The sequence below is a fragment of the Myodes glareolus genome, chromosome 9, assembly GCF_982192425.1.
Source record: "Myodes glareolus chromosome 9, mMyoGla1.1, whole genome shotgun sequence".
In the NCBI taxonomy this organism is placed as follows: Eukaryota; Metazoa; Chordata; class Mammalia; order Rodentia; family Cricetidae; genus Myodes; species Myodes glareolus.
This window is the reverse complement of record NC_142034.1, coordinates 46010501-46037208: the sequence shown is the minus strand read 5'-3', so window position 1 is coordinate 46037208 and position 26708 is coordinate 46010501. Positions and strand designations below refer to the sequence as shown.

Sequence of the window (26708 nt, the reverse complement as noted above, 5' to 3'; positions counted from 1 at the left end):
GCTGTTCTTTCCTTTTTCTCATGTTAGTCTCTGCATCTCTTCAAAATCTTTACAACTGGGTTCAAAGCCCACTTGTCTTGTGAACAACATTCCCACAGTGCCAGCTCTTCTGAATTCCTGTGACTTATCCTTCTTTTACCACACATTTACACGTAAAAGTTGGAATCAGCCTGGCGTGGTGGCACACAACTTTAATCCCAGCAGTCAAGAGGAAGAGGTAGGTAGATCTTTAGGAATTCAAGGTCTATACAGAGTTATAGTCTCACATAGTGACTTCTTGTCTTAAAATAAAAAAAGTTTTTGGATCAGGGCTTGTGAGATGGCTCAGTAGATAAACCTGCTTGCCACACAAGTGTGGTGACATGAATTTGATTCCCTAGCATCTAGGGAGAGGTAGCTAGAGAGAACCAATTCCACAGAATTGTTTTCTGACCTCTACTTACATGGCATATGTGAGCGCATGCAGACACATGCACATGCTAATAATAATAATATAATAATAAATTAACCATTAATAAAATATTTAATTAAAATGTTGGATCAATTTTTCAAATATTATAACTATACCTCTTCAGACAGACAAACTTTGTGAATATGGCATTGTCTCACATTCTTCTGTGTCCCCTGTAGACTTCAGCAGCTCTCAATAAATATATTTTCTATTTAAAGATCAACAAATGGGCTGAGGGAGTAGCTCAGTTGGTAGTGATTGTCTAGCATGCACTAAGTCAAGGGTTTGGTTCCTGGTACCTCTCAAAAGCAGGCATAATAGCTCACCTGTGATCTCAGTACTCTAGAAGTAGAGACAAAAGGGTCAGAAGTTAAAGGTCATCCATCCTCTGCTGCATAGTGATTTGGAGAATAGTTTAAGTATGAATAATATGATAACAATTCATTTCCCACTAGTAAAAGCTAACATAGCAAAGTGCCTCTATCTTAATATTTTAATTTATTTCTGGCCAGAGCTATTAACTGTGTTTGTCTACTATCTAATTAAAAAAAAAAACTTTAGAAAGTTTGAAAAAGTCATGCTGTCAGTTTAGAAATAATTGGTTTTTTAAAAAAAGCAACATCCCTTTCTTGCATTTCTATGTTTGTGTTCCTCTTCTTTTAAATATTTTTCAATTTATAATTTTGTTTAATCCTAATCTTATTCTTCAGATCCATAAAAATTAGCATACTTAATAGTAAAAGAAACTTCTGTTTTCAGTTCCTTTTATAATTTAAATCCTTATGAACACATGATAAATTGTGTAGCAAAGGACTAGCAGCATTCAAACCATAATCAGATTCAGCAGTTGGAGTGCAGCTAGTAGGCAGAGAACTAGCTACAGGTAAGGATAGAGACAGTAGGAATATGCAGCCGCTGGCCCAGGGATGAATGGACCCTACTCCTTCTGCTGAGTCACCTTGCCCAGCCCTAATACATGGGGAGGTGCTTATTCTTACTGCAACTTGATAGGCCATGTTTTGTTGGGAGACTTGCCCTTTCCTAAACAGAAATTGGGAGATGGGAACAAAGGAGGAAGTGGGGAAGGGACCAGGAAGAGTAGAGGAGTGGAAACTGCAACCAGGATATAAACAAACAAATTTATTAATAAAAATCAGAGTTAAGTTTTACATCAAAGTTTAGAGAACAGATGAGAATTTAGCTCAATGATAGGGCATGTGCTTAGCATGTGTGAGACCCTGGGCTAATTCTCAACACACCAAAAAGAAAATAAACAAAGTTTAGAGAGCAAAAAAATGTGGCTATTGGTGCAAGAAAAGATAATTCAAAATATTTAACTTAAATATGGCACAGTCAGCCATTTTGACTAGGCAGGAACAAGATCTAGAAGTCCCCTGTTGTGCCAAACATTTACCTGCCTGTTTGATTTTGAATATTCAGAGGGGCCACCATTCATCACACACAAATGTTTCAGCATTTTAACAATTAATTCATCTGTACCACTGTGTCCTGGCTGAAAAATAAGTTGTATAACCATACTAAGAGCTTGGGCTACAATAAACAAAGTGGACCAAGTGTGGAGTGTCCAAGGAATGGGATCTAGAATGTCACTTCAGTGAAAGGAAGCAGAATCTGGATAGAGTCTTAGACCAACTCTCAAAGTACCTGGAGCATCCCAGACAGAAAACTAACTCTGATGCTCACTCTTCCATTACTTTGAACAGAGTATCTCACTTTTGTGAGACAGTTTCATCATCTGAAAAATGAGGTTCTGATCAGACTTACAAAGCTTTGGTTCCAGGGTGGTTCAAACAAGGTAAGAGTCATGAAAGAACTTTCAATTTTAGAGAATGAGATATTGGCACAGAAGCAGACTTCTGTCTTATAAATTCGACTGCGTGCTCTCTGCCCTTATTTGAACACTACTCATGGATGGATAAGCCAAGTATATGACTAGTAATTTAATAGGAATAAAGTACATAATATAGGGAAATAAGTCTAAGGTTTATTCAGTTTACCTTTTCGTGGTTACTTCCTCTAGTATCTTTTGCTTTGTTTTGTTTTGTTTTGTTTTGTTTTATCGAGACGGGGTTTCTCTGTGTAGCTCTGCCTGTCCTGGAACTCACTCTGTAGACCAGACTGGCCTTGAACTCACAGAGATCCACCTGTCTCTGCCTCCCAAGTGCTGAGTTTAAAGACATGTGCCACCACTGCCCAGGTGATGTGTTACATTTTCTTTCTTTATTCATTCATTTATTCTTCTCTCATACGTTACATCCTAACTTCAGTTTCCCCTCCCTTCTATCCTCCCAGGCTCTCTCTTTCAACATCCCTCCCCCAGATCCCCTCTTCCTCTGTTTCCCTTGTTACTTAGCCTCTCGGGGTCTATGGATTGTAGCATGATAATCATTTACAGATAATACCACTTATAAGTGAGTACATACCGTGTTTATCTTTCTAGGTCTGTTTCCTAGGTTATTTTAACTTCCATCTATTTGCCTGCAAATTTCAATGTTGTTATTTTTTAGCAGCTGAATAATACTCCAATGTGTAAATGTACCTCATTTTCTTTATCCATTCTTCAGTTGAGGGACATCTAGGTTGTTTTCAGTTTTGGGCTATTACAAATAAAGCTTCTAAGAACATAGTTGAGCAAGTGTCCTTGTGATAGAATGGCGCTTCCTTTTGGTATATGCCCAGGAATGGTATAGCTGGGTCTTGAGGTAGACTGGTTCCCAGTTTTCTGAAAAACCACCATATTGATTTCTAGATGACTGTACAAGTTTGCACTTTCACCAGCAATGAAGGAATGTTGCCTTTACTCCACATCCTTGCCATCTTGAGCTGTCATTGTGTTTTTGATGTTAGCCATTCTGACAGGTGTAAGATGAAGTCTCAGAATCATTTTGATTTGCATTTCCTTGATGGCTAAGGATGCTGAACATTTCTTCAAGTGTTTCTCAGCCATTTGAGATTCCTCTGTTGAGAATTCTCTGTTTAGCTCTGAACCCCATTTTTTAATTGGATTATTTGGTTTGTTTCTGTCTAGTTTCTTAAGATCGTTATATATTTTGGATATTAGTCCTCTGTTAGATGTGGAATTGGTGAAAAATTTTCCCATTGTGTAGGCTGCCATTTTGTCCCATTGATGGTATCCTTTGCCAAGCTTTCCATTTCATGAGGTCCCATTTTATTGTCGATCTTAGATCCTGTGCTATTGGTGTTCTATTCAGGAAGTTGTCTCCTATGCCAATTCATTCAAGGCTATTCCCCCACTTTCTCTTCTATCAGGTTCAGTATCTGATTTTATGTTGAGTTCTTTGATTCACTTGGACTTGAGTTTTGTGAAGAGTAATAGATATGAATCTATTTGCATTCTTGTACATGCCAGCATCCTGTTAAACCAGCACCATTTGTTGAAGATACTTTATTTTTTTTTCCATTGTATATTTCTGGCTTCCTTATCAAATATCAGGTATCCATGGGTGTGTGGATTTACAATTGAGTCTTTGATTTAATTCCTTTGATCAACCTATCTGCTTTTATAGCAATATAATGCAGTTTTTATTACTATAGCTTTGTAGTACAGCTTAAAATCAAGGATAATGTTACCTCCGGAAGTTCTTTATTGTACAGGATTGTTTTGGCTATCCTTTTTTTTCCATATGAAGTTGAATATTGTTCTTTCAAGGTCTGTTTAAAACCAAGAAACTCAGCTGTGAAAATGGCTCATCGGGTTAAAGCATTTGCTACGCAAGCCTGACCAGCTGGGTTAGATCTGCAGGAGCCACGGTGTTGCACAGGGCTATCTCTGAGCCACACTTGTTGCCATCCATCTTCAGGTGTCCTGTTGGACCTGCTCACACAGATCTCAGCAGTGCTTGTTGACTGCTGGATTCTCTCACAGGAGAAGCATGGAGGATCATGGAATCCTCACGCGAGTACTCAACCACCCCTCCCAACTAGTTGTATCCGATTCTTCCCTAAATGTACATAAGTCTCAGGAAAAGTCAGATGGAGAAGGAACAGGGGAGGGGTCTCTATCTACAAAGCCATGAGGGAATCATCATCCATGCTGAGTACAGATCTTCCAGGGTGGCTACTTTAAGGTTACCCATAATCTCCCATCCATTGCTCTGTAAGTGAAGTTAATAAACTATTGATTTTGCACATTGAACTTTAATAGGAGTCATGCCTCAGATTGTTGTTGGGACTGTAGGAGGATGGGGTAGACTTTTTTATGTTTTTTATATTTGGGTAAGGAATTTTAGCAACACTCATAAATGTGAAAGGAAATAATTGACTCACAAAGTTGTCCTCATACCCAAACTGTGATACACATATACACCCCCATAATAATATTTTTAAAAATTAAAAAATAAATTCAAGAATCTCTGATAATAGAAAAGACAATATTACAAGTGCACAGTAAGAACCATAAATGGATGAATTAAGCTATATACAGTAAGTAATCTTTAAGTAGAATAAGGATTACAGACAGAAGACATCCAGTGACAACTCCACATAGAAGCTCAGGCTTTTCCTCTGAGCATTGACTGGACTATGTCTCTTCAAAAGTTCTTGACTAAGGACATTTTATTTTTCAGAATTTTATCTGTTTTATCAGAATTTAAATCAAGCTTTCTTGTCTCTGAGGAAGCAGCTTATTTGGTTGTTTTGGTTTTACAGTACCAGTGTTGGACATGTTAGGCAAGCATTCTACCGCTGGTATGTCCCCAGCCTCCTTCCCACCTGCCTCTTTTAGACAGCCTCTAATTATGTAGCTCAGGCTAACCTAGAATTAGGATCCTCTTGCCTCTGCCTCCCAGGTACTGGGATTATAGGCTTGTGTCAGTGTGCCAGTATATATTTTATAATAGTTTATGAAAAATACTTAGACTACACAGATTTCAACAGTTAAGAGGAAGGACTGCTTTTACAGAAGGCCTGAGTTCCATCCTCAGCTCCCACATCAGGCAGTTCACAGCCACCTGCTCACTCCAACTCCCAGGGATTAACACCTTTTAGCCTCCACACTCATATGCACTCATAAACATAATCTAAAACAGAAACAAAACCCTTGAAAATGGTGGGTTTTCACAGAAATTTCCTATTGCTTCAAATGATAGGAAAGAAAGTTTTATTTAGGTTTTCTTTTAACCCTGTCATAATAAGAGTATGATATGACTTTAATTTCAATTGCAGTTGTTGCATACTTCATCTAACTTATTATTACTTTACTGCTTGTTATGTTTCTATAAAGTATGATTAAGTTGAATTTATGTTTTGGCTCCTGATTCCAGCCAGCATCATAAATTCTTTCCTTGTTTTCTTTCCTGTTCCTTTGCCTACATGTTCAACTAGCTAGTCACCAGAATTGTTGGAGGTGCTTAGCAATGACTGTGGATTCTTGCTGCTTCCTCCCTGAGAAAGAGAAATCCAATTCCTCTCCCCTCTAGGCTGTCCTTTACTGCATCAAGAAAGTGTGACATAAGTGACACTATTGCTAGCTCCAAGCCCAGCCATTTAGAGCCTTGAACTGCCATGTAAGAAGCCAACCCTGAAACTACTCTCCTTGAGGAGGCCCAAGCCATATTAGAAGTCACATTAGGCACTGCAATGGACATCTGCAGTGGATCCCAGCTTTATAGCCACCCAGGTTAAGACTACAGTCATGAGAGTAAAGCTGCTTAGGTCTATCGTTTGTGCCCATCTGCTGTACAACAGCACCGAGTGAACATCTAGCTAAGTATTCCTTGAATTCATTTCTTACAAAGCAATTAATAACCCACGCCACTGGCTTCATCCCCATTTTCTTTGCTTTTAGAAATAGTCTAAGCCTTCTCTAACAAGTAAATCAAATGCTATAAATAGTATTTGTATTAGGAGAGTTTTTTAGAGATATAGAACCAACAAATTTTACACACACAAGCATGTGCACGGACACATTCTGGAGTAGTACAGGACCGGGCTCTCGAAACAAGTGAGAAAGGTTAGCAGTTCCAATGCAGTGCTGAAAGCCTGGAAGCTCCCTGAGAGCTATATTGAGTCCATACTGAAGGACTGGAGAAAGTGGAGCTTGTTGTCAGTAGGTGGCAGCAAATAGAAAGGAGCTTGCAGACCTTCACTTGCTGCTGTCCTCTAGCTTCCTTTACTGAGTTGTCATTTGGAAGGTGTTGCCCCCTTTAAGAGTGGATCTCTGCCCCCTCCCACTTGCTCACCTTCCCACATATTAGACCTTTCTGAAACGCCCCCAGCCCCATCCCCTCCACACAGATGCATTTCACCCGCTTAGAAATCCTTAAATCCAACCATGACGACATCAAACACAGCTTTCGCAGTGCTTTTACACCCTCCTCCTTTCACAAACCAGAGACACAGTACTATCGTCAGTTTCAAAGTGCACATTTCCTTTTAGAAAGACACAAGTATGTGGCTTTTTTTTTCCTGATATCACACACACACACACACACACACACACACACACACACACACACACACACACACTATTAGTTTATTGCCAAGGGCAGAGACAACTGATAATCTCTGTCACATTGAGTTAATGTATAATTCAGTTTTTTGGCTATAGAATTGCCATGTTAGGATACCTAGCGTTACAGACCCATAGCAGCAATACTGCTTGATAGCCTTGACCTCTAATATCTGCCTTTGTCTCAGAAATCCACAGCTACTCAGTGTTCCCCAAGCTTACTAAATTGTTTTGCTTTTCTTTTTTTGTTCTTTGTGCCTCTGCCTGAAGTAAATTAGCTCTTACCACTTAACACACTTAACAACAGCCCACTAGTTCAAGCCCAACCTAAAAGTTAACTTAAGTAAAGAATTTTCCAATCCTGGTTATTTCTTCCTCTGTGCATATATATCCTGTGCGCATGTGCACACACACACACACACACACACACAAACTAGACAACTGCTCTAGCCCAAGTGAGGCAATTTACATTTTTAACGGAACCTTCTCCCTGAGTTACAATGTGAACTATCCAAGGATAAGGACCAAATTTGTTTACTGGTTAGAACATAAGACTTTAAGTAGTTAGTTGATATTGAATGAATGAATACACAATGAAAACAAGTGAATTGTCTGCTTAGCCAAAAGGAAAACCTAAGTGTTACTTCCAGACCTTAGGGCACAGGTCACCTCCTGAAAAAAATCAACAGCAACAACAAAATTCTTTTATCTTGTGAAAGCTAAAATGTTACTAACACATAGTTTTTATTTGCTGAAAATGCATAGGCAGTTGGTTTCAAGTGTTCATCTGTAACAAATTTAACCAGTTATCCACTCCAGTCCCATCTGTACATAGGACATTGTGCTAAATAGATGAGATTAGGCATGGTCCTTGACCTTAAAAAAAACTTACATAATTACACAAATAAAATCTATGAATTCCTCAGTAAAAATACATGAGGTGAAGCTATATGTAATAAGTAATATATATGAATCTAGTGAAAATGATGTTTTGTTTTTATAGAGCAAGTGCCTGGGATGTCCTAGGCCCTAGGCCTGATCTCTACATTCTTAAAAATCAGACAAATGCTTATTGGAAATAATACATACATTGTAATGAAATTTGAAACCATTTAACAGTCAAAGTAAATGATACATTAAGAATATAGGCATGAACCAACAAGATGGCTCAATGGAAAAAGGAGCTTACCTCCAAGACTGATTACCCGATGGTTGGATGTGCTGACCCATACCTGTGATCTCAGCACTTGAGATTGGCTGAAGAAGGAAGAGTTCTGTGACTTCTAGGCCACCCTGAACTATAGAGTGAGAAGAAAAAGAATGGGTAGATGGATGGGCAGAATGAATGGATAGATGATAAAACAAGTAGAGAAAAATGTTAATGATAAATCTAAATTGTGGATATACAGGTTTATTATATGACATTTCAACTTTCCTATGTATTGAAATGTCCTTACAATAAAATTGAATGGAAAATAAGAATATTATAAGCATTAGCAGAATAGTTGCATCATGAAGTAAGACAGAAATCAGAAATAAATAAGGAAACAAGATATTGGATACTAGTCTAGGTTTTAAGTAGACTAGTGTTCATTTTACTACTTTACTTCATTACTTAAATATGCTAACGTATTTTATTTAATAAAAATGAGAGAAATACATCAAAATTTGAGAGATATCTAAGTAGTGCTACTAATAATGAAGAAGTATTTATTAAATTATATCCCAATAACTCTTTTCTATTTATTAAATTCTTTGGGCACATTGTGTGTCTGTGTGTGCATGTGCATACACATGTGTGCTCATGCACATTTACATTCAAGTCCATGTATCCTTGTGTGTGTGTGTGGTGGGCAGTGTTTGATGTAGGAATCCTCTGTTATCACTTTTCCACTTTCTTTTGAGATTGGGTTCCTGGTGAACCTGAAGCTTACTGGTTTGCTACACCGGCTAGCAAGGTCTGAAGACTCAGCCGCCTCTGCCTCCTGAGCGCTGGGATAAAGGGTGCATGTGTCACACCAGACCCTTCATTTTCATTTTTGTAAGATTTCCAGGTTCTGTGTATTTTCCCATTCAGTTCTTTTCCATTTTAACACCTTTCTTTCTAAGTTCCTAAAGATAGTATCTCCTGATCCTAAAGCCTATTCTACAGCAATGGTTACTGCACTAGGACTCCCTGTATCCTCCTTCTAGGAATAGAATCTCTGCAGTGTTTTTTCTTTAGCATAAGCAATGGCAATGATTAAATGAAAATCAATATTAAGAATAACATAGGAATAAAAGTTAAGAGTTGGCCATGGAGCAGAATCAACTAAGCAGGCCTCATAGGGACTCACAGAAACTGAAGCTACAAACACAGACCCTGTATGTGTCTGAGCTAGGTCCTCTGCATATACCTTATGGCTGTGTAGCTTAGTGTTCTTGGGGGACTCCTAACAGTGGGAGTGGGGGAGGAGCTCTGACTCTTTTACCTAACTTGGAACCCTTTTCCTCCTACTGGTTGCCACATCCAGCCATGGGCTTGTGCCCAGTCTTATTCTATCTTGTTAGGACACGTTCAGTGAATATCCCTTGGGCGACCTGCTCTTCTTTTGGGGGGGAAACAGAGGGGAAGTTGATCTGGGGAAGGGGGGAAATGGGGGAGGGACTGAGAGGAGTGGAGAGATAGGAAATGTGGCATGTAATGTATGAGAGAAGAATAAAAGTTGAGAGAGAGAGAGTTGGCCTTGGATACCCAGGAATGAGGGTGGAATGATGGTAAACGGTAAATGGAGACAGCTGCATAAACTACAAGTGTGGGTGCAAACAGTGTGGCAAACAGTGCACACATCAGTTAAGATTATTTTTCTCTCCGGGTGGTGGTAGGGCACACCTTTAATCCCAGCACTCAGGAAGCAGAGGTGGGTGGATCTCTGTGAGTACGAAGCCAGCCTGTCTACAGTGTGAATACAGTACAGTCAAAGCTATATACAGAGAAACCCTGTCAAAAAAAAAGAAAAGAAAAGAAAAAAGAATATTTTTCTTACTGCTTCTGTGTTTCACAAGCCAGGCAAAAGTGATGACAGAACAAATACTAAAATCAAGAAGCAAATGTAAAGAAAAAATCTTTATAGCATCAGTAATTCTATCATCTTTTCTCACTTTTTCATCATCAGTATCCTTGCCTCTCTGAATATCTGTATATTATAGTAATATGACTTGAAGCACGATTAATAAAAACTCAGAAACAGATATTGGGGTTCGGCCAGGCAGTGGTGGCGCACGCCTTTAATCCCAGCACTCCGGAGGCAGAGGCAGGCAGATCTCTATGAGTTCAAGGCCTGTCTGGTCTACAAGAGCTAGTTCCAGGACAGGCTCCAAAGCTACAGAGAAACCCTGTCTCAAAAAAACAAAAACAAAACAAAACAAAAAACAGATATTGGGGTTCAATCTGAAGACTGAAAAGCAAAACAGCCAGTCATAGGCTATTACCTCTACCTCAGTCTGAAATGGTGATCCTGCCTCCAGGAATCTCAAAATGAGACTGTCTGAGAGCTGTCTCCTCCTGTTTTATATTCCTCCCTAGAACTGGAACTAAAGGCATGTACCACTGGAATTAAAGGCATTCCCTGCCTGGTTTCTGTGGCAACTAGTGTAGCTACTAGGATTAAAGGTGTGTGTTACTACTGCTGCCTGGTCTATAAGGCTGACCAGTGGGGCTGTTTTACTCTCTGATCTTTAGGCAAGCTTTATTTATTAAAATACAAATGAAATGCCACTACAATAATTAATTCCTAATGTAAGCCAGGCATAGGTAAATGATAGTTTCCAGTCAGGCAGAAGGGAATATTCTTGTGGTTTTAATTGTAACATCACACTATGAGTTTCCTTGGGCAACTTATTTTCTTTTTGTGAATTTTGTTTTCTTAAAATAAAAGTTATTAAATTTTCATAAGTTAAGATCCAATTATGTTATATACTACTGAGAATAGTACAGTTTTACTATTATGCAGTGTATTTACTGTGTGTATGTGTGTGCTTATGAATGTGTGCCACAGCACACATCTGGAAAAGAAGCGACAATGCTGGCATCAGTTCTCTCCTTCTACCATCTCATGCTGTCAGGCTTAAGAGGAAGGCACTTGGGACTGGAGAGATGGCTCAGAGGTCAAGAGCACTGACTGCTCCTCCAGAGGTCCTGAGTTCAATTCCCAGCAACCACATGGTGGCTCACAGCCATCTATAGTGAGATCTGGTGCCCTTTTCTGGCATGCAGGCATACACGGAAGGAATGTTGTATACATAATAAATAAATAAATAAATCAAGAAAAGAAAAAAGAAAAAAAGAGGAAGGCACTTTACCTACTAACCCATCTCACCAGTCCTAATTCCATGTGTCTAATTATATTTATTTATCTTGTCACATGTTCTAATCCATGATTAATATACTCCTATCAATCCTTTGAATTTTTACTTTTATTGAAAACAAATTTTTTCATGCAATATTTTCTGATTACAGTTTTCTCTCCCCCTATTCCTCCCAGTTTCTCTCCACCCCACCCATTTATATCCACACCCCTTCTATCTCTTATTAGAAAACAAGCATCTACGGAATAATAATAAAATAAAATACATCAAAAACAAACAAATTGGAATATGGCAAAACAACCAAACAAGACAAAGAACCAAAGAAAAAGCATAAGAAATGCGTATAGATGAAGAGACACACATCCACACACACAGAAGTTCCTTAGGTACTTAAAATAGGGAACTATAATACATAACCTAAAGGACCTGCAGAGAGAGAGAGAGAGAGAGAGAGAGAGAATATGCCCTGATTTAACATTACAAGACAGAGTTGGGTTTGTTTTGTGTTGATCATTTACTGTTGGGGTCTATTACCAGTAAGAGTGATTTGCTTTCTTAGAGAGATTCCCTTAGAGAAAATTAATTTTTTTTATTTCCAAGTGGCTATCAATTGAAGATAGTTTCTGGGTTAGGGTGGAGTCATGTGTCTGTTTCTCTGTTCAGCTCTAGGATCCCATCTGGTATAGATCCCAGCAGGCCCTGCGCATGCTGCCACACACTCTGTGAGTTCATATGTGAGCCAGCACTGCTATTATCTCTATTATAGAAGGTTTTGATTCCTTAGTGTTCTCCATCTTCGTTAAGAATCAGTAAGGCTAGGTATTGTGGCACACCTTGATCCCAGCACTCAGGAGACAGAGGCAGGCAGATCTCTGTGAGTTCAAGGCCAGCCTGGTCTAAGAGTGAGTTCAAGGACAGCCAGGGCTACACAGATAAACCCTGTCTCAAAAAATAAAACCAAATCAAAACAACAACAACAACAAAATGATAATATATTTAAGTGTCATACACAGTGCCTGGAACATTGTAAGTGCTCAGTAATTGAGTAACCATTGTGTTGATGGCACTGGTGGTTTTCCATAAGTACTTGGAAGGTTTGCTCATTGTTTAGATTGTTCTTTGTGGATCAGAATCATTAGGCAATTTTGATAATGTTTATTGGTGGTAATATGATGAGTGCTTATTTTAAAGTGACATAACAATACAGAACATATTTGGTTGGTGTTCAGAGGTAATTATTTTAATGAGTAGCACTTTGTTTTCAGTAAAATTTATTTATAAACTGTTACTGATACTTCTTCCCAAAATAAATTTTAATGTTATCAATCTCTTCATTTAGTACAAATCATCTTTTGTGAAGAAAATTAATTTAGATGCAGATCAACATGAATAACATATCTCTGCATTTAAAAATTAGTTAAATGCCATTAGTTATGAGACCATTTTAATTTTTTGTAATTTCTGTTTATACAGGAGGCCGACAGTGGGGAGGAGGAATGCCGGTCGCAGCCCAGAAGGTATGTTTGTTTGTCTCATCATATGTCATTTATGTAGTTGTGTCTTTTTTCTAAATCTTTATGAATCTTGCTGAATTAGTTTGTCCTGGTTTTACAAGATGTTCCACTGATACTTAAAAAAATGAACTGCTGTTTTGTGTAGTGACTCCTACCTGTAAATCTCAGCACTCAAGAGTCTGAAACAAGATAATGGGTGAGAGGCCAGCCTAGGCTACTTAGCCAGTCTCTGTCTCAAAAGCAAACAAACAGGGCTGGAGAGATTGACTCAGCAGTTAAGAGTGCTTGTTGTTCTTCCAGACGACCCAAGTTCAATTTCTACCACCCATGGGACAGCTCACAACTACCAGGGCATCTAAGGCTTTTTACTATTCTCTGTGGGCACCTACACATATGTGGTTCACATGCACATACCCATACACCAACAAATCATTTTTAAAAAGTCTAGATATGGGCATGAGAGAAGACTTTGTGGTTAAGAGCATTGACCACTCTTGCAGAGGATCCAGGTTTAATTCACAGAACCCACACAATGGCTCACAACTGTCTATAACTCCAGTCCCAAAGAATCCAACTCCCATTCTGGCCTCTGAGTACACCGGCCACTCACATGATGCACAGACATACATGTAGACAAAACCCATACACAATTAAAAATTTTAAATTTAAAAAATTACTTTTTAAAACTAGATAAATACTATTTTAAAAATGAATAAATGGAACTGCTTTAAGAATCTAGTTACTAACTCAGAAAGATTTCAAATGGTTGATTGTTTTTCAGTGATATGGAAGGCTAGTTTGGGCAGTTTTCACCAAGTCTCTTGGGGACTGGAGATGTAGCTAAGTTGATAGACTACTTGCCTAGCATGCTCAAAATCCTGGATTTGATTCATTCCCTGGCACTGTATAAGCCAGGCATTGGTAGTCTACATCAACAATTGAAGCACTTAGGAAGTAGAGGTGAAATAATCAGAAGTTCAGGGTCATACTTGGCTAAATAGCTGGTCTGAGGCTAGCCTATGCCACATAGGGAACATCTGTGCTGCAAAGTTCTAGCCATTTACGTGTTTACGTCCTCTAAAGTCAATCAGATGATGAGCCATTCTGAGTGACACATACAGTGGAACAATAAGCATGCTTATTATAAAGACACTAACCAGATAAAGTGAGTCTTATTTAGCCATAAAGAATAAAATTATGTCACTTATAGAACAAAATGCATGAACTGGAAATCTTCATGTTAAGTCAAATAAGCTTGATGTAGAAAGACTGTCTCATGTTGTATATGTGTGGAATCTGGATTTTAAAAATAAAACTAATTAAAGTAGAAGGAAGCGTGTTTGAGAAGAGGAAGGGAACAAATAGGAGTGTGGGACAGGGACGAAAGAAATATGATCAAAGAAAGTTATTTACATGTATGAACTATAATAATGAAACCAGTTGTCTTGTACAATTTTTATTTTAGCATACACTAATGATAACTTATGCTGGAGAGGATGTGGAATAAGGGAATACTCCTCCATTGCTGGTGGGAATGCAAGCTTGTACAGCCACTTTGGAAATCAGTATGGAGACTTCTCAGAAAATTGGGAATCAACCTACTTCAAGACCCAGAAATACCACTCATGGGCATATATCCAAAGGATGTTCAATCATACTACAAGGATATTTGTTCATTAGAATTTTAAAAATAATCCAAAACATTCTTAATATTTCCTCATAGATCCAATCTAAAGATTTAATTATCTCTGGGTATTAACTTGAGATTACTCAGACTTTACATATTGTCTTGGAATTCATGAGAGTAGTTTTTCTTTCAAAAGAATTACATAATTATGAAACAGTAAAACTTAAATATTGTATTTACAGCACTGAACTGTCAAGCCATGAAAAGCCATAAAGACCTGTTTTAAAGTTATTAGTAATTAATTTGTTAATATGATAACATGAAAAGGATACTTGCACAGATATGATATTAAAGAAAAACCTTGTGGTCCCATTTAAAAATAATTTCCAGTCTAATTTCTTATCTTCAGTGTATTTGCCAGTCTGTTTTTAAGTTTTTATCTAACTCAAAGTGAAGAAACTTTGTTCCTTACAGTTAAATGCTCCTTATAAAAGTTAAGTTTTGTGTCTTTGGCTACTGAAGATCACTCTGGCATTCTCTATCAGTTACCATAAAGCAAACCAGCCTTGAGTGTTTTCATTTGACATACCTCAGCTCATCAGTCTGGTGACTCAAATGTGGTTTGTAGTAGGAAGCTAAATAGTAAATTCCCTTGCTAGTAGAATAAAGGAAGTTCCAAACTACTTATTTTTATTTTAATTTTTAAGACTTATTTTATTTTATGTGTTTAAATTTTTTTGCATGTATGTAGGTGTACCGGGTGTGCGACTGGTACCCCATGGAAATCAGAAGTACCCTGTGGAAGTCAAAAGAAGGCATTGGATCCATTCAAACTAGAGTTACATTTGATTGTAAACTATCATGTGGGTGTTGGGAATTGAGCCCTAGTCCCTTGCAAGAGCAACAAGTGCTCTTAACCACTGCTTCATCTCTCCTGCCCCAAATTATTTTTAATGCATCAGTAATATATTTTAACTAAATGTATGTGTTAAGAAATCCATGAGTTAAACATAATCTTTCAATGTGGGTATACAAAACTAGTTGCCTATAAAACACCATGGTCAGACCAGGAATGTAGCTCAGTTGGTATTTAGTTGGTACAGTGCTTGCCTAGCATGCACAAAGCTTTGGTTTGGTTACCAGCACCACATAAAATGGGTGTGGTGGCACACACCTGTATTCCCAGCATGGGAACTCACTCTTCTTTTCTTTTTGACAATGTCTTACAATGTGGACTTGATGTTCCAGGAACTTGTATAGATTCACCTGCTCTGCCCCCAGATACTGGGATGAAAGGCATGGCACTAGCCATGTCTGGCTAGATATTTTTTTTATTGTTAATTTTTTCTTTTCCTTTTTTCTTTTCTTTTTTTCTTTTATTAATAGCCTTAAATTCACAAAGATCTGCCTACCTCTGCCTCACAGAGTGCTATAAATTTACTTTGTAGATGTAGCCCATTGGTAGAGTACTTGTTTACAATGCTAGAGCTAGGCCTACATGTTCCACCATCATCAGTTCTACAGTCCAAAATCTCATCCAAATAACATCAAAATCAGGGCTGTAGATATGACTGTGTGATTAAGAGCATTTGTTGCTGCTCTTCTAGAGAACTCAAATTTACTTCCCAGCACCCACATCAGGTAGATGACAACTGCCAACAACTCCAGCTACAGGGAGATCTAGAGCCATCTTCTTGGCCCCGTAGACAACTGCACTCATACACACATTCTCCCACACAGACACACGCACATGACACAATTTGAGATTAAAAGACTATCTAAATAACATCAAAACCAGATGTGAGTGAGAACGTATAATTCATTTTGAATTCAAATTCACCTCCATCAGTGATTTTCTAAAACAAGATAAACTATAGACTTTGAAAATATAATGGTTGCAGGCAAAGTGTACATAGACACCTTTCTAAAAGGACAATCAGAAGGAAGTTAGGAGTAACAAGTCCTTGGAATATCCAGAACAGCAAGTCAAATTCCATTAGATCTTCCTATCTGTCTGCCAGTCTGTCTTTTTTCTACACAGGTTTTACTGTGTCGCCCTGTCTGGCCTAGAACTCATATATCTACCTGTCTCTACCTCCTGGATGCTGAGACTAAAGGCATATACCACCAGACCTAAAAGCTAAACCTTTCTCTTTTTCATTCATTTTTTTTTGTATGTTTATTTTTTGATTCAAGGCTTCACTGTGTAGCCCTGGCTGACCTGAAACTCACTTTGTAGACCAGTATGATCTTGAACTTATGTCTGCCTTTCAGAGTGCTTTGGATTTCTTTTTTTCTTTTTTGATTTCATATATGTGTACTATATTTACATCATTTTCCCGCTTCCTTCTCCTCTTTCCCAGGAACACCTCCCCCCCCTCCACCCGAAATTCATGGTCTCTTTTCCTATTATTGTTACATATATATAACTTGGTGTATCCATTTAATGTTTCTTGTATGTATATGATTTTAGGGCTAGCCACTTAGTAGTGAATAACCAAATAGGTGGCTCGTCTCTGGAGAAGACTAATTCTCCCTCTTTCAGCAATCATTAATAGCCTATAACTCTTCATCTAGTGGCGAGGCCTAGTGTGGTTCCCCCAACTACATTGGTATGTCAACTATGATATTGTCATGATCAATATGTCTTCTTTAGGCAGCCATATTGTTGATAATTCATGGGTACAGCTTCCCTGTCACATATAGAAGACACAGTCTCACAGGAGCTTCCTTGTCCTCTGACTCTTGTAGTCTTTCCACCTCTTCTGATATGGTCCCTGAGCCTTAGGTGTAGAGATTGTGCTGTAGATGTATCTATTGAAGCTGGGTACTCCATGGTCTTGTGTTCTGCATTTTGATCAGCTGTAGCTTTCTGTAATAGTCTCTGTCTGCTTCAAAAAGAAGTTCCTTTGATGAGGGGTGAAAGCTACACTTATCTGTGGGCATAAGGATAATTGTTTAGAATGCAGTTAGGAATTGTACTGGTTTAATAAAGTGGCAGTAGTAAATTCTCCTCTAAGGTCTAAGACCTCACTAGCCATAGGCAATTGACTGGGTGTTTCCAGTACCAAGCAAGAGTCCCCTACTATTGAGTGGGCTTTACGTCCTATTAGACAATTATGGCTGCCACCAAGATATAAGTGCCAGTATTACATCTTTAGGGACATTTTAATGTGCTCATCATTGCTGTGGTTTATAGTATTATAGCCAGATAGGATTCCTGATTGCTTTCTTTTCTTGGCAACTCACATATCACCTTCTAGTACTATAAAAACTAGTACTCAGGGAGGAGGATTTTGTGTTATATCCAGATCCATTCCTTTGAGTCATGTTTGTGAAACTTACCTTCAACTTCTAGAAGATGGCCAAAAACAACAGCAATAGCCTGTGGTGTTTTGAGGGTTTCTTGAACTCCCCTAACCAGCAACGTGAAAGGAAGTTTCTCATACCTAATATTGGGGGCTCTTGGGGGGAAGCATTATAACCCCAAGTTGCATGATTTCATTCAATCCATATACTCCAATCATTGCGTTCAATTTTCTGTTGTATTTAGTCCCAGGTGTAAGTAACTATGCTGGCAAATAATCCCTTCTCTATTTTGACTTCTGTTGAAATCCATAAAGATATTAACCTTCAAATCAGTAATGTTTGTCACACCCCTGATAGTATTATATTTTGTTTGCGTATGTATATATATGCATGCATGCATACATACATACATACATACATACAGGATAAGAATTAATCTTCAGGTGCTGGAAATAATGGGATGACTCAGTGGTTAAGAATTTATACTGCTCTTCCAGAGGATCCAGTTTCAAGTTCTGTTTCCAAAATCTATGTCAGGCAGCTCACAACTACCTGTAACTCCAATTCCAGTCCAGTGTCCTCTTTTGGACTCCATGGGCACCTGCACATAGAACATACCAACACAGAGATACACACATAATTAAAAATATAACTCTTTAAAAGGATTAATCTTTAAGTTATAATTCCTTTTTGCATTTTACCATAAGCAGTGAAGAAAACCCAAACCCACACCTTCAATATTTTGCTTAGAAATCTACTACACTCTTCACAGCTTCAGGGATTGGCCTAACTAGGATGGTGAAGGAATGAAGAAAGAACAGACACACATACAGAAAAGCTAGGAGAGGTGCTCTGTGCTCTCTCTGATGGAGGATGTTTATTTCATGCATCTGAGTCAAGGAGCCGGGTTTATTGTATGCAGCTGAACAAGTAAGCAGGTTTAGGTAATCATAGTAAGAGGTCTCTGTTGAGGATCAGTCTCAAAGTGCAGTCATCCTGAAGGAGTAGACTGTGGTTGATAAATTCTGTTACACACTGTCAACATTTGCACTCAGACCACCAGAAGGAGGCTTTGCCATCCGTTTGAGCCTCACCTGGGGAAAGCTTCATCTTTATTGGAGTCACTGAGGTCCTTGACATGACTGTGCTCATGTCAACAGCTCTCATTAACTCAGGGCTTCATCAACTCCTTACACATTCAGTCAGGGCTTCTTCCACTCCTCATAGAAATAAGCTAAATATCCAATTTCATCACTTATAAGTTCTCTCTTCCATCAAACACTAGAACATAGTTCCTCACCATAATTCTATGCCATTTGATAGATAACAGGTAACATCTTTACTGTCTCTAAGGGCCTTATCAAAATAATCTTTTCTATCCACACATCTGCTAATTTTCTGTTCAGAATTTATGTGTATACTCTCTAAAGTGGAGATACTCTCTTTTTTATGCCTCCTTTCCCACTACTCTTGCTAACTTCTAATTATTATTCTATTATTTACTCTTTTTCTACTCTTTATTTCTATGAGATCAATACTGTTAGCTTCCATATATGTGAGAAAAAATGGTATTTGTCTTTTGGTGCCTGCCTTATTCTCTTAACATAATATCTTCAATTCCATAGTGTTTGTGGAAAGAGAAGGAAATTCTGACATACCTCAGTGTGAGTAAACCTTAATTACACTATACTGAGTGTAATAGTCACCAAGAGGTAAATTCTATGTTATGCCACTCACTTGAAGTCCTTAGGGTAATTAAATTAAGAAAGTCAGAAAGGAGAATAATGGCTATTAGAAGTTGAAGAGGGTATACACCGGGATGTTATTACTGAATGTGACAAAGAGTTAGTTTTAGAAAATGAAAAGAATTCTGAAATGAATGGTGGGAAGAACAGCTGAATACAGTGAATATATTGCCATATATTCTAGTTGATCAAGGACAGTCTCTGTCCTGTTTGTGATTATTGATTATGTTTTTATTTTAGACACCTAGAACACAAATCTTGTAGCTTCTCATCTATTTCAGACTTTGGAAATACAGGTTTTAAGCTTCTTTGAGAACCTTGCCTCAACAACATAACAAAAATCTTTTTATAAGGAGAGACATAAAGTCAAAGTACTTATTCTTAGAATATTTTAGTCAATAGGTACTAAAATTATTCCTTTTAAATTTTATGTGTAATGTATTACTTATTTGGAGACTGGATCTCTATGTAGCCCTTGCTCTATTCAAAAACTTTATATCGACCAGATTGGCCTGGAACTCACAGATTTCTGTCTGCTTCTGTCTACTGCTGAAATCCAGCCATTCCTTTTTTTTATAAAGAAGATTATGGGGACTGGAGAGATGGCTTAGCAGTTGTACATACCACTGTTCCAGAGCACCAAGTTCAGTTCCCAACATTCACATCCAGCAAGCAACCCCTGTAACTCCAGCACCAAGGGATCTGATTCCTTATGGCCTCATAAGGCAACCACATGTGGCATTCACTTACACACACACACACACACACACACACACACACACACACACAAATAATTATAATAAAAATAAATCTTAAGATTTTTATTATTGTGTATATAATGTGGGTGTAAGTAGGTGCATACCATGGTGCACGTGTTAGAGGTCAGAGGACAACTTTGTGAACTCCATTTTTCCTTCCACCTTTTATGTGGGTTTCAGGGATGGAACTCAGGTTGTCAGCCTTGAGCAACAAGTACTTTACCCTCTAAGCCATGTCATTTGCCCTGTATTATTTATTTCCTTTTTTGTTTTGTTTTGTTTTGTTTTGTTTTGTTATTCTGAGACAGGGTTTTTCTGTGTAGCCCTGACTGTCCTGGAACTCACTCTGTAATCAGGCTAGCCTCAAAATCACAGAGATCCACCTGCCTCTGCCTCCCAAGTGCTGAAATAAAAGGTGTGTGCCACCACCACCCAGCTATTATTTCTTTTCATAATTATGAAAGGAATTCTTCCAATGATTATCAATGTCTACAAAAACAAATCTTTGTACCACATACAAATCACCAAGAAACCTCTCTTGATTCATAGCCCTCCTGCTTCTATCTCCTAAATGCTTCAATTCTAGGCATGTGCCACCATGAACTTTGACACTCGTTATAAAGGGATCTGGAACAATCTTTTCAGCAGGCACCTTGGTCAATGATAAGAAAGGGAGCAACATACTGCAAGTACAAATGTATAAGAATTATGTTGTTTATGGAGAACATGGGGTATTTGGGGCTATTTCTACATCTGCCTCATCTTTCTCCCCTGCTTTATTGTAAGCTATATTTTATGTGTAACTATATATTCTCTACCTTGACACAATACCTAGCAGAGTTGGCATTTATTTGATACAATCTTCTTTACCTATATTTAAAGCACGAAAGAAAGTATATATACATACATATCCATGCACATGGATATGTATGTCTGAATATAAATTTGTGTTTGAAAGAATCTTTCAAAGCCCTGTTTTGAAGGTTCAATATATGAAATTCAAATTCTGTGTTCTAGATGTCCCTTTTTATTACTATAGGATTGCTTGTAAATTCTCTCATGTCTGTATGAAAATATATGCAGCATTACATATACATATATACATATAGATATAAATATGTTTAATACTTTAGTTTGTCCGTCAAAACCTGTCCTTCCTTTAGATTAAAACAGGGAGGAGGTTGTAGGCAGACACTGCTCATTCATTTCTTGGCCACCCAGACCCAAATAATCACACAGAAACTATATTAATTAAAACACTGCTTGGCCAATCATTTGTATTGCAATACAAAGAACTGTATTGCAAACTAGTTCTTATATCTTAAATTAACCCATCTCTATTAATCTGTGCATCACCACTAGGTCGTGACCTACCAGCAAGGTTCCAGTGGGCTTCTGCGGGTGTCTTTCTCCTTCCACAGCTACATGATGTCTCCCTAACTCTACCTTCTTTCCTTCTCTATCTGCTTAGAATTCCTGCCTTACTCTATTCTGCTTTTTCATAGACCAAAACAGCTTTATTGATTAACCAATAAAAGCAACACATATACAGAAGGACTTCCCACACCATTTCCCCTTTTCTGTTCAAATAAAAAGGAAGGCTTTAACTTTAACATAGAAGGATTACATACAACAAAACAGTTATCAAGCAAGAATTATAGTTACAATATTTAGTCCATTTACATTTGGCAAATTAAGGAAAATATTATCATTCCTATCTTTGTGAGGCTAAAGTTTTATATCTAATATATCCTTTATATTTATAAATATCTTTCTTCAACTCCATCGAAGACCCCAAAAGGATATAATATTACCTAAGTTAATAGGAAGTGCATTGTAAGCAACTTCCAAAACTCTAGAATTGACAGAGACATCTTGCTGCCTGGACATTCACCCAAAGTTCTGTAACGTTGTGGTATCCATCTTCAGCCTACAGGCCCATAGTTTCTGGCAGACTTTTCCATGAAGCAGGAAATTTCAAAGACAGTTCTGCCTATATTGGCAGTTTGTCAGTCAGTTTCTTCTGTGTTCTGCAGAATGTTTGGCTGACTCTTTCATGAAGCAGAAACCCTGAAGGACTGTCTCACCTTCTTTCTATTTAGTTAGTTAGTTAGTTAGTTATTTGTTTTTTTAAGACAGGATTTACTCTGTAGGTTTGGAGCCTGTCCTGAAACTAGTTCTTGTAAACCAGGCTGGCCTTGAACTCACAGAGATCGACCTGCTTTTGCCTCCCGAGTGCTGGGATTAAAGGCATGTACCACCACCACCTGGGTCTGTCTCACCTTCTTTGGGCAACTTTAGCAGTCATTTTTCTGAGGGTCCTGCATGTCTAGTTTATACATCATACCATCAAGAAGTCCAGGCAAGAGCAGTTTCTTGCTCAAATGGCTAACAAACTCCATAAGGAGCTTCTTCAACATCCATCATCCTCTTGAAGTAGACTGGTGCTGCCAGGAGCAGATGTGTCTCATTGTCATGAAAAGTCCTACGTTCTTAAAACATTTTAAATACCATATTCTATAGGTCTTTGAAGGGGTTTGAAGAATACCTGTCCATCTGAAATATATCTCTGTACATCTAGAAAACTAACATGACTACAAGCTTGAGTATTATAAATGATTATCTATTAACCTGTATTTCTTAATTATACAATTACATTTTTAAATGAGCTACATAAAAATACCTTAATCAAGAGCAGAAATATACATATAACAAAATTGACCTTAAATTTCTATCAATAGACCAAGATCTGTACCAATGCAAAGTAGTCATCTCTATAGCATATATCTTCCTTTAAATGTAAACAAACATTTATAAACATCATTGGAAATTTGGGCATAGTCCTCTAGGATACTTCCTGCTGATTAGGGGTGCTGTTAATCACATCTTTCATGGGGTATCTTGTGTGATGGGTCCATATGAACCAACAGTCCTGAAGCTGTAATGGATGTTGGACCATTTGGGCCATTGCTTCAGGGGATCTTGTTTGGCCAAACCATATTAGCTGGTAAGGAATCCACAACTTTCTTTCCTCTGTGGAAACAAAAGCAGAACCTCTTTTCCAAAGCAACATATCCTTAGACCTAAATTTTGAAGTCAAGGTACCTTTAAAATATATATGTTGGTTTAGCTTAGTAGCCCATACAGTAAAATGTCTCTCTGTACTTAGCTCATTCACAGTCAAAAAATTAAAAGAAAACACAGTAATATACATAATCCAGACTGAGTGTATTTTCCATCTTTATGTGGCTCATTTTTCTTTGCTCCTTTAATCTATTGGTGTGGAAGTCCTTCTGTATATGTGTTGCTTTTATTGGTTAATGAATAAAGAAGCTGTATATGCCATCATACCCTGCAACAACTTTTTGAAAGCCTGGGTACTATAACAACATTCACGTTGGTTTTCTCTAAATGTGTTACTTTACCTATGAAGATTCCAATTGCAAATGTAATTACTATTAAATTAAATTGCTTAAGGATAAAATATCTTATAAACAATAAATACTGTAATTCCCAGTAATGTGGTCCCTTTAAGATGCAACTAAAACAGAAATGCTCCTTTAGCTTCTACTTAAAGTATAAATAGTAAACAAATATTAAAATATTTAAAATAGTAAATTAGTATTGTACAAATGGTTTATAGTTCCTATCTCACTGTTATTGGGGGGCATGTTATTTTGATTTGATTAAAAGATCTTACTAGCAGCTCTGATTAGACACCATCTCACTGTTTATCATCTCTTCTTAATCCTTCTAATTGCAGTTGAGAGCTGTGATACAGACTGACAATAAGAACAAAGCCAGAGCCAGTCACCTTTAATCCCAACACTCAGGAGGCAGAGGCAGGCAGATCTCTTTGAGTGCAAACCAGCCTGGTCTACAAAGCAAGGTAGTTTGACAGCCAGGGCTCCACAGAGAAACCCTATCTCAAAAAAAGAAAAAGAAAAAAAGAAAGAGAAAGAGAGAGAGAGGGAGGGAAAAAGGAAAGGAGGGAGGGAGGGAAGAAAAGAACAAGACCGAAGACATTTATTATTGATAAAAACAAACAAACTACTTTGTCTACACAAGCAATAAATAAAACAATTATTAGGAATGTTCATGAACCATAAACTGTTGGTGGAAGGTGCTCGTTTGTCCTGGCCACCCAGATCTGAAGTAATCACACAGACTGTATTAATTAAAACACTATTTGGCCAATCACTTAAGCATATTGCTAGCTAGCTCTTATATCTTAACTTAACCCATTTTTATTATTTTATATTTTACCACAAGACTTGTGGTTTACCAGAAAGGTTCTGGCTGGCAGCTCACATCTTTCTCCTCCGTCGGCTTCATAACATCTCATTGACTCCACCTACTCTCTCCTCCTCTATCTGCTTGGAATTCCCACCTTGCCCTATTCTGCACTGCAATAAGCCCAAAGCAGATTCTTTATTAACCAATAGTATTCACAGCACACGAAGGGTAATCACACATCTATAAGCCTTTTTCCAACATTGAGTTCTATCATTATCATGAATTTTCCAAAAATGGCTTAGTAAAATAAAAGATAAAATAACTGCTTTCCAAGAAATAACTGTGAAGATAAATCTTGAAGAAACTAAGCTTTCCCCTTTTCATTTATTAAATAACATAACGCTAGAGCTCAAACAGTAATTAAACTATCAAACCTAATTATTGTTTTCCACTAGCATACTAGTTCCTTAAATATCTGAAACCACCTAATACCCTTTCTCACTAAGACTTTTAGACAAAATAGGAAATAGAAGTGTTTTGTTTGTTTTCTTATTTTGAGAGAGGGACCCACTCAGCAGCACAGGGTAGCTTAAACTCCTGGTGATCTTCTTGCCTCGGCCAGTAGTGAGATTATAGATGTCTAGCCCTTATTTCCAGTTCACTTCTCTAGCATATTGTTTGAAAATTTTAAAGCATGTAAGCAAATTAGATTAATTATGTAGCAAACAGCCAAATGTAACCTCTAGGTTCTTCAACTGACATTTTGCTGTATTGGATTGTTTATGTATCTACCCACTTATTCATCCCAGAACTACAAAGGAGTTTGGGATTTTTAAAGTATATTTCTTTATTGTGTAAATGTAGCATGTTGGGAGGGCAAGTGAGTGTCACAGCAGGCTTATGGAGCTCAGAGGACAATTTTCAGTGGTCAGTTTTCTCCTTCAAACATGAGGGTATCAAATCAGATCATAAGATAGGCAATAGGCACCTTTACCCAGTGAGCCACCTTGTTGGCCCCGTCTGGATTAGAAGCTTTTAAGCAAGAAAAATGTTTGTTTGTATTTCTCTATGTATTTTATATGTCAACCTAAAGAAAACTAAAAAAAAAAAATTAGATGTTTTATAAGCAATAATTTCCTTAATGAGTTTTACATTAAAATTACCATATACATAATATTAAATATGAAAAGAAAGATAAGCACCAAATTCAAGAGTATAATTACTTACAAAGTGAGGGTCAATAAGTTCAGAAAAGTTTTTCAGAGCCTTTGAATGTTTCTTTTTTCTTTTTTTCTTTTTTTTTTTTTTTTTTTTTTTGGTTTTTAGAGACAGGGTTTCTGTAGCTTTTGGAGCCTGTCCTGGAACTAGCTCTTGTAGACCAGGCTGGCCTCAAACTCACAGAGATCTGACTGCCTCTGCCTCCCAAGTGCTGGGATTAAAGGTGTGCGCCACCACCGCCCAGGAAATGTTTCAGTTTTTAAGATAGTAAAATGTTAAAACATATCTCTTGAGTATTTAACTGTGTATACAGATATGTGTTTGAAATATTTCACAATTAAAAATAAATAGAAAGATTTGCTACTTAGTCTTCCTCTCCTTTGCAAAGTATTTTGTTCTTAAGATCTATGGTCCAACTGACCTTCCAACTGAAGTAGATGAATAGGATCTGGTAAAAGGTACCTTTCTCAATTAGTTGATGTAACAGCTTAAAAAAATGATTATTTAAAAAATGACCAATTTCTAGCAAGGATTAAGGAACTTAAACCATATACTCCTTGGTTTTGCTTCAGAGTAATGTGATGCACTGGGCAGTGATAGTGCATGTCTTTAATCCCACCACTTGGGAGGCGGAGACAGGTAGATCTCTGTGAGTTCAAGGCCAACCTCGTTTAAGGTGTGAGTTCCGTGACAGCCTCTAAAACTATAGAGAAATCCTGTCTTGAAAATCAAAAAAAAAAAAAAAAAAAAAGAAAGAGAAAAAAAGAGTAATATGATGATAAGCATTGTGCTTACATTCTTTAAAAATATGAGACATGGCTGTTAAAAGTGCATAATTGTATAAATGTGTGATTTTTGCATGTCCACCTCACTTCAGAGTAAAAGTCATAGCCAGTGAAATGCCATCAGGGAAATTAATATGTGAAGGCTCAGAGATAATGATGAGACTCTGCTAGGGGTGGAGATCTGACCATTCGAAACAAACTGCATAGCGCTAAACTGCTTGAAAAAGA

The 26708-nt window shown here is 37.6% G+C and overlaps 1 protein-coding gene across 2 annotated transcripts in view; it reads left to right on the top strand.

Annotated features, from left to right (window-relative positions):
- Ssh2 (slingshot protein phosphatase 2) overlaps positions 1 to 26708 on the top strand; it is a 243935-nt gene that overhangs the window by 88687 nt on the left and 128540 nt on the right. For both annotated transcript variants that reach the window (XM_085695369.2, XM_085695371.2), the window contains one exon: positions 12762 to 12805. In XM_085695369.2, coding sequence (XP_085551495.1) covers positions 12762 to 12805 — 44 coding nt within the window. The remainder of the gene's footprint in view (positions 1 to 12761; positions 12806 to 26708) is intronic.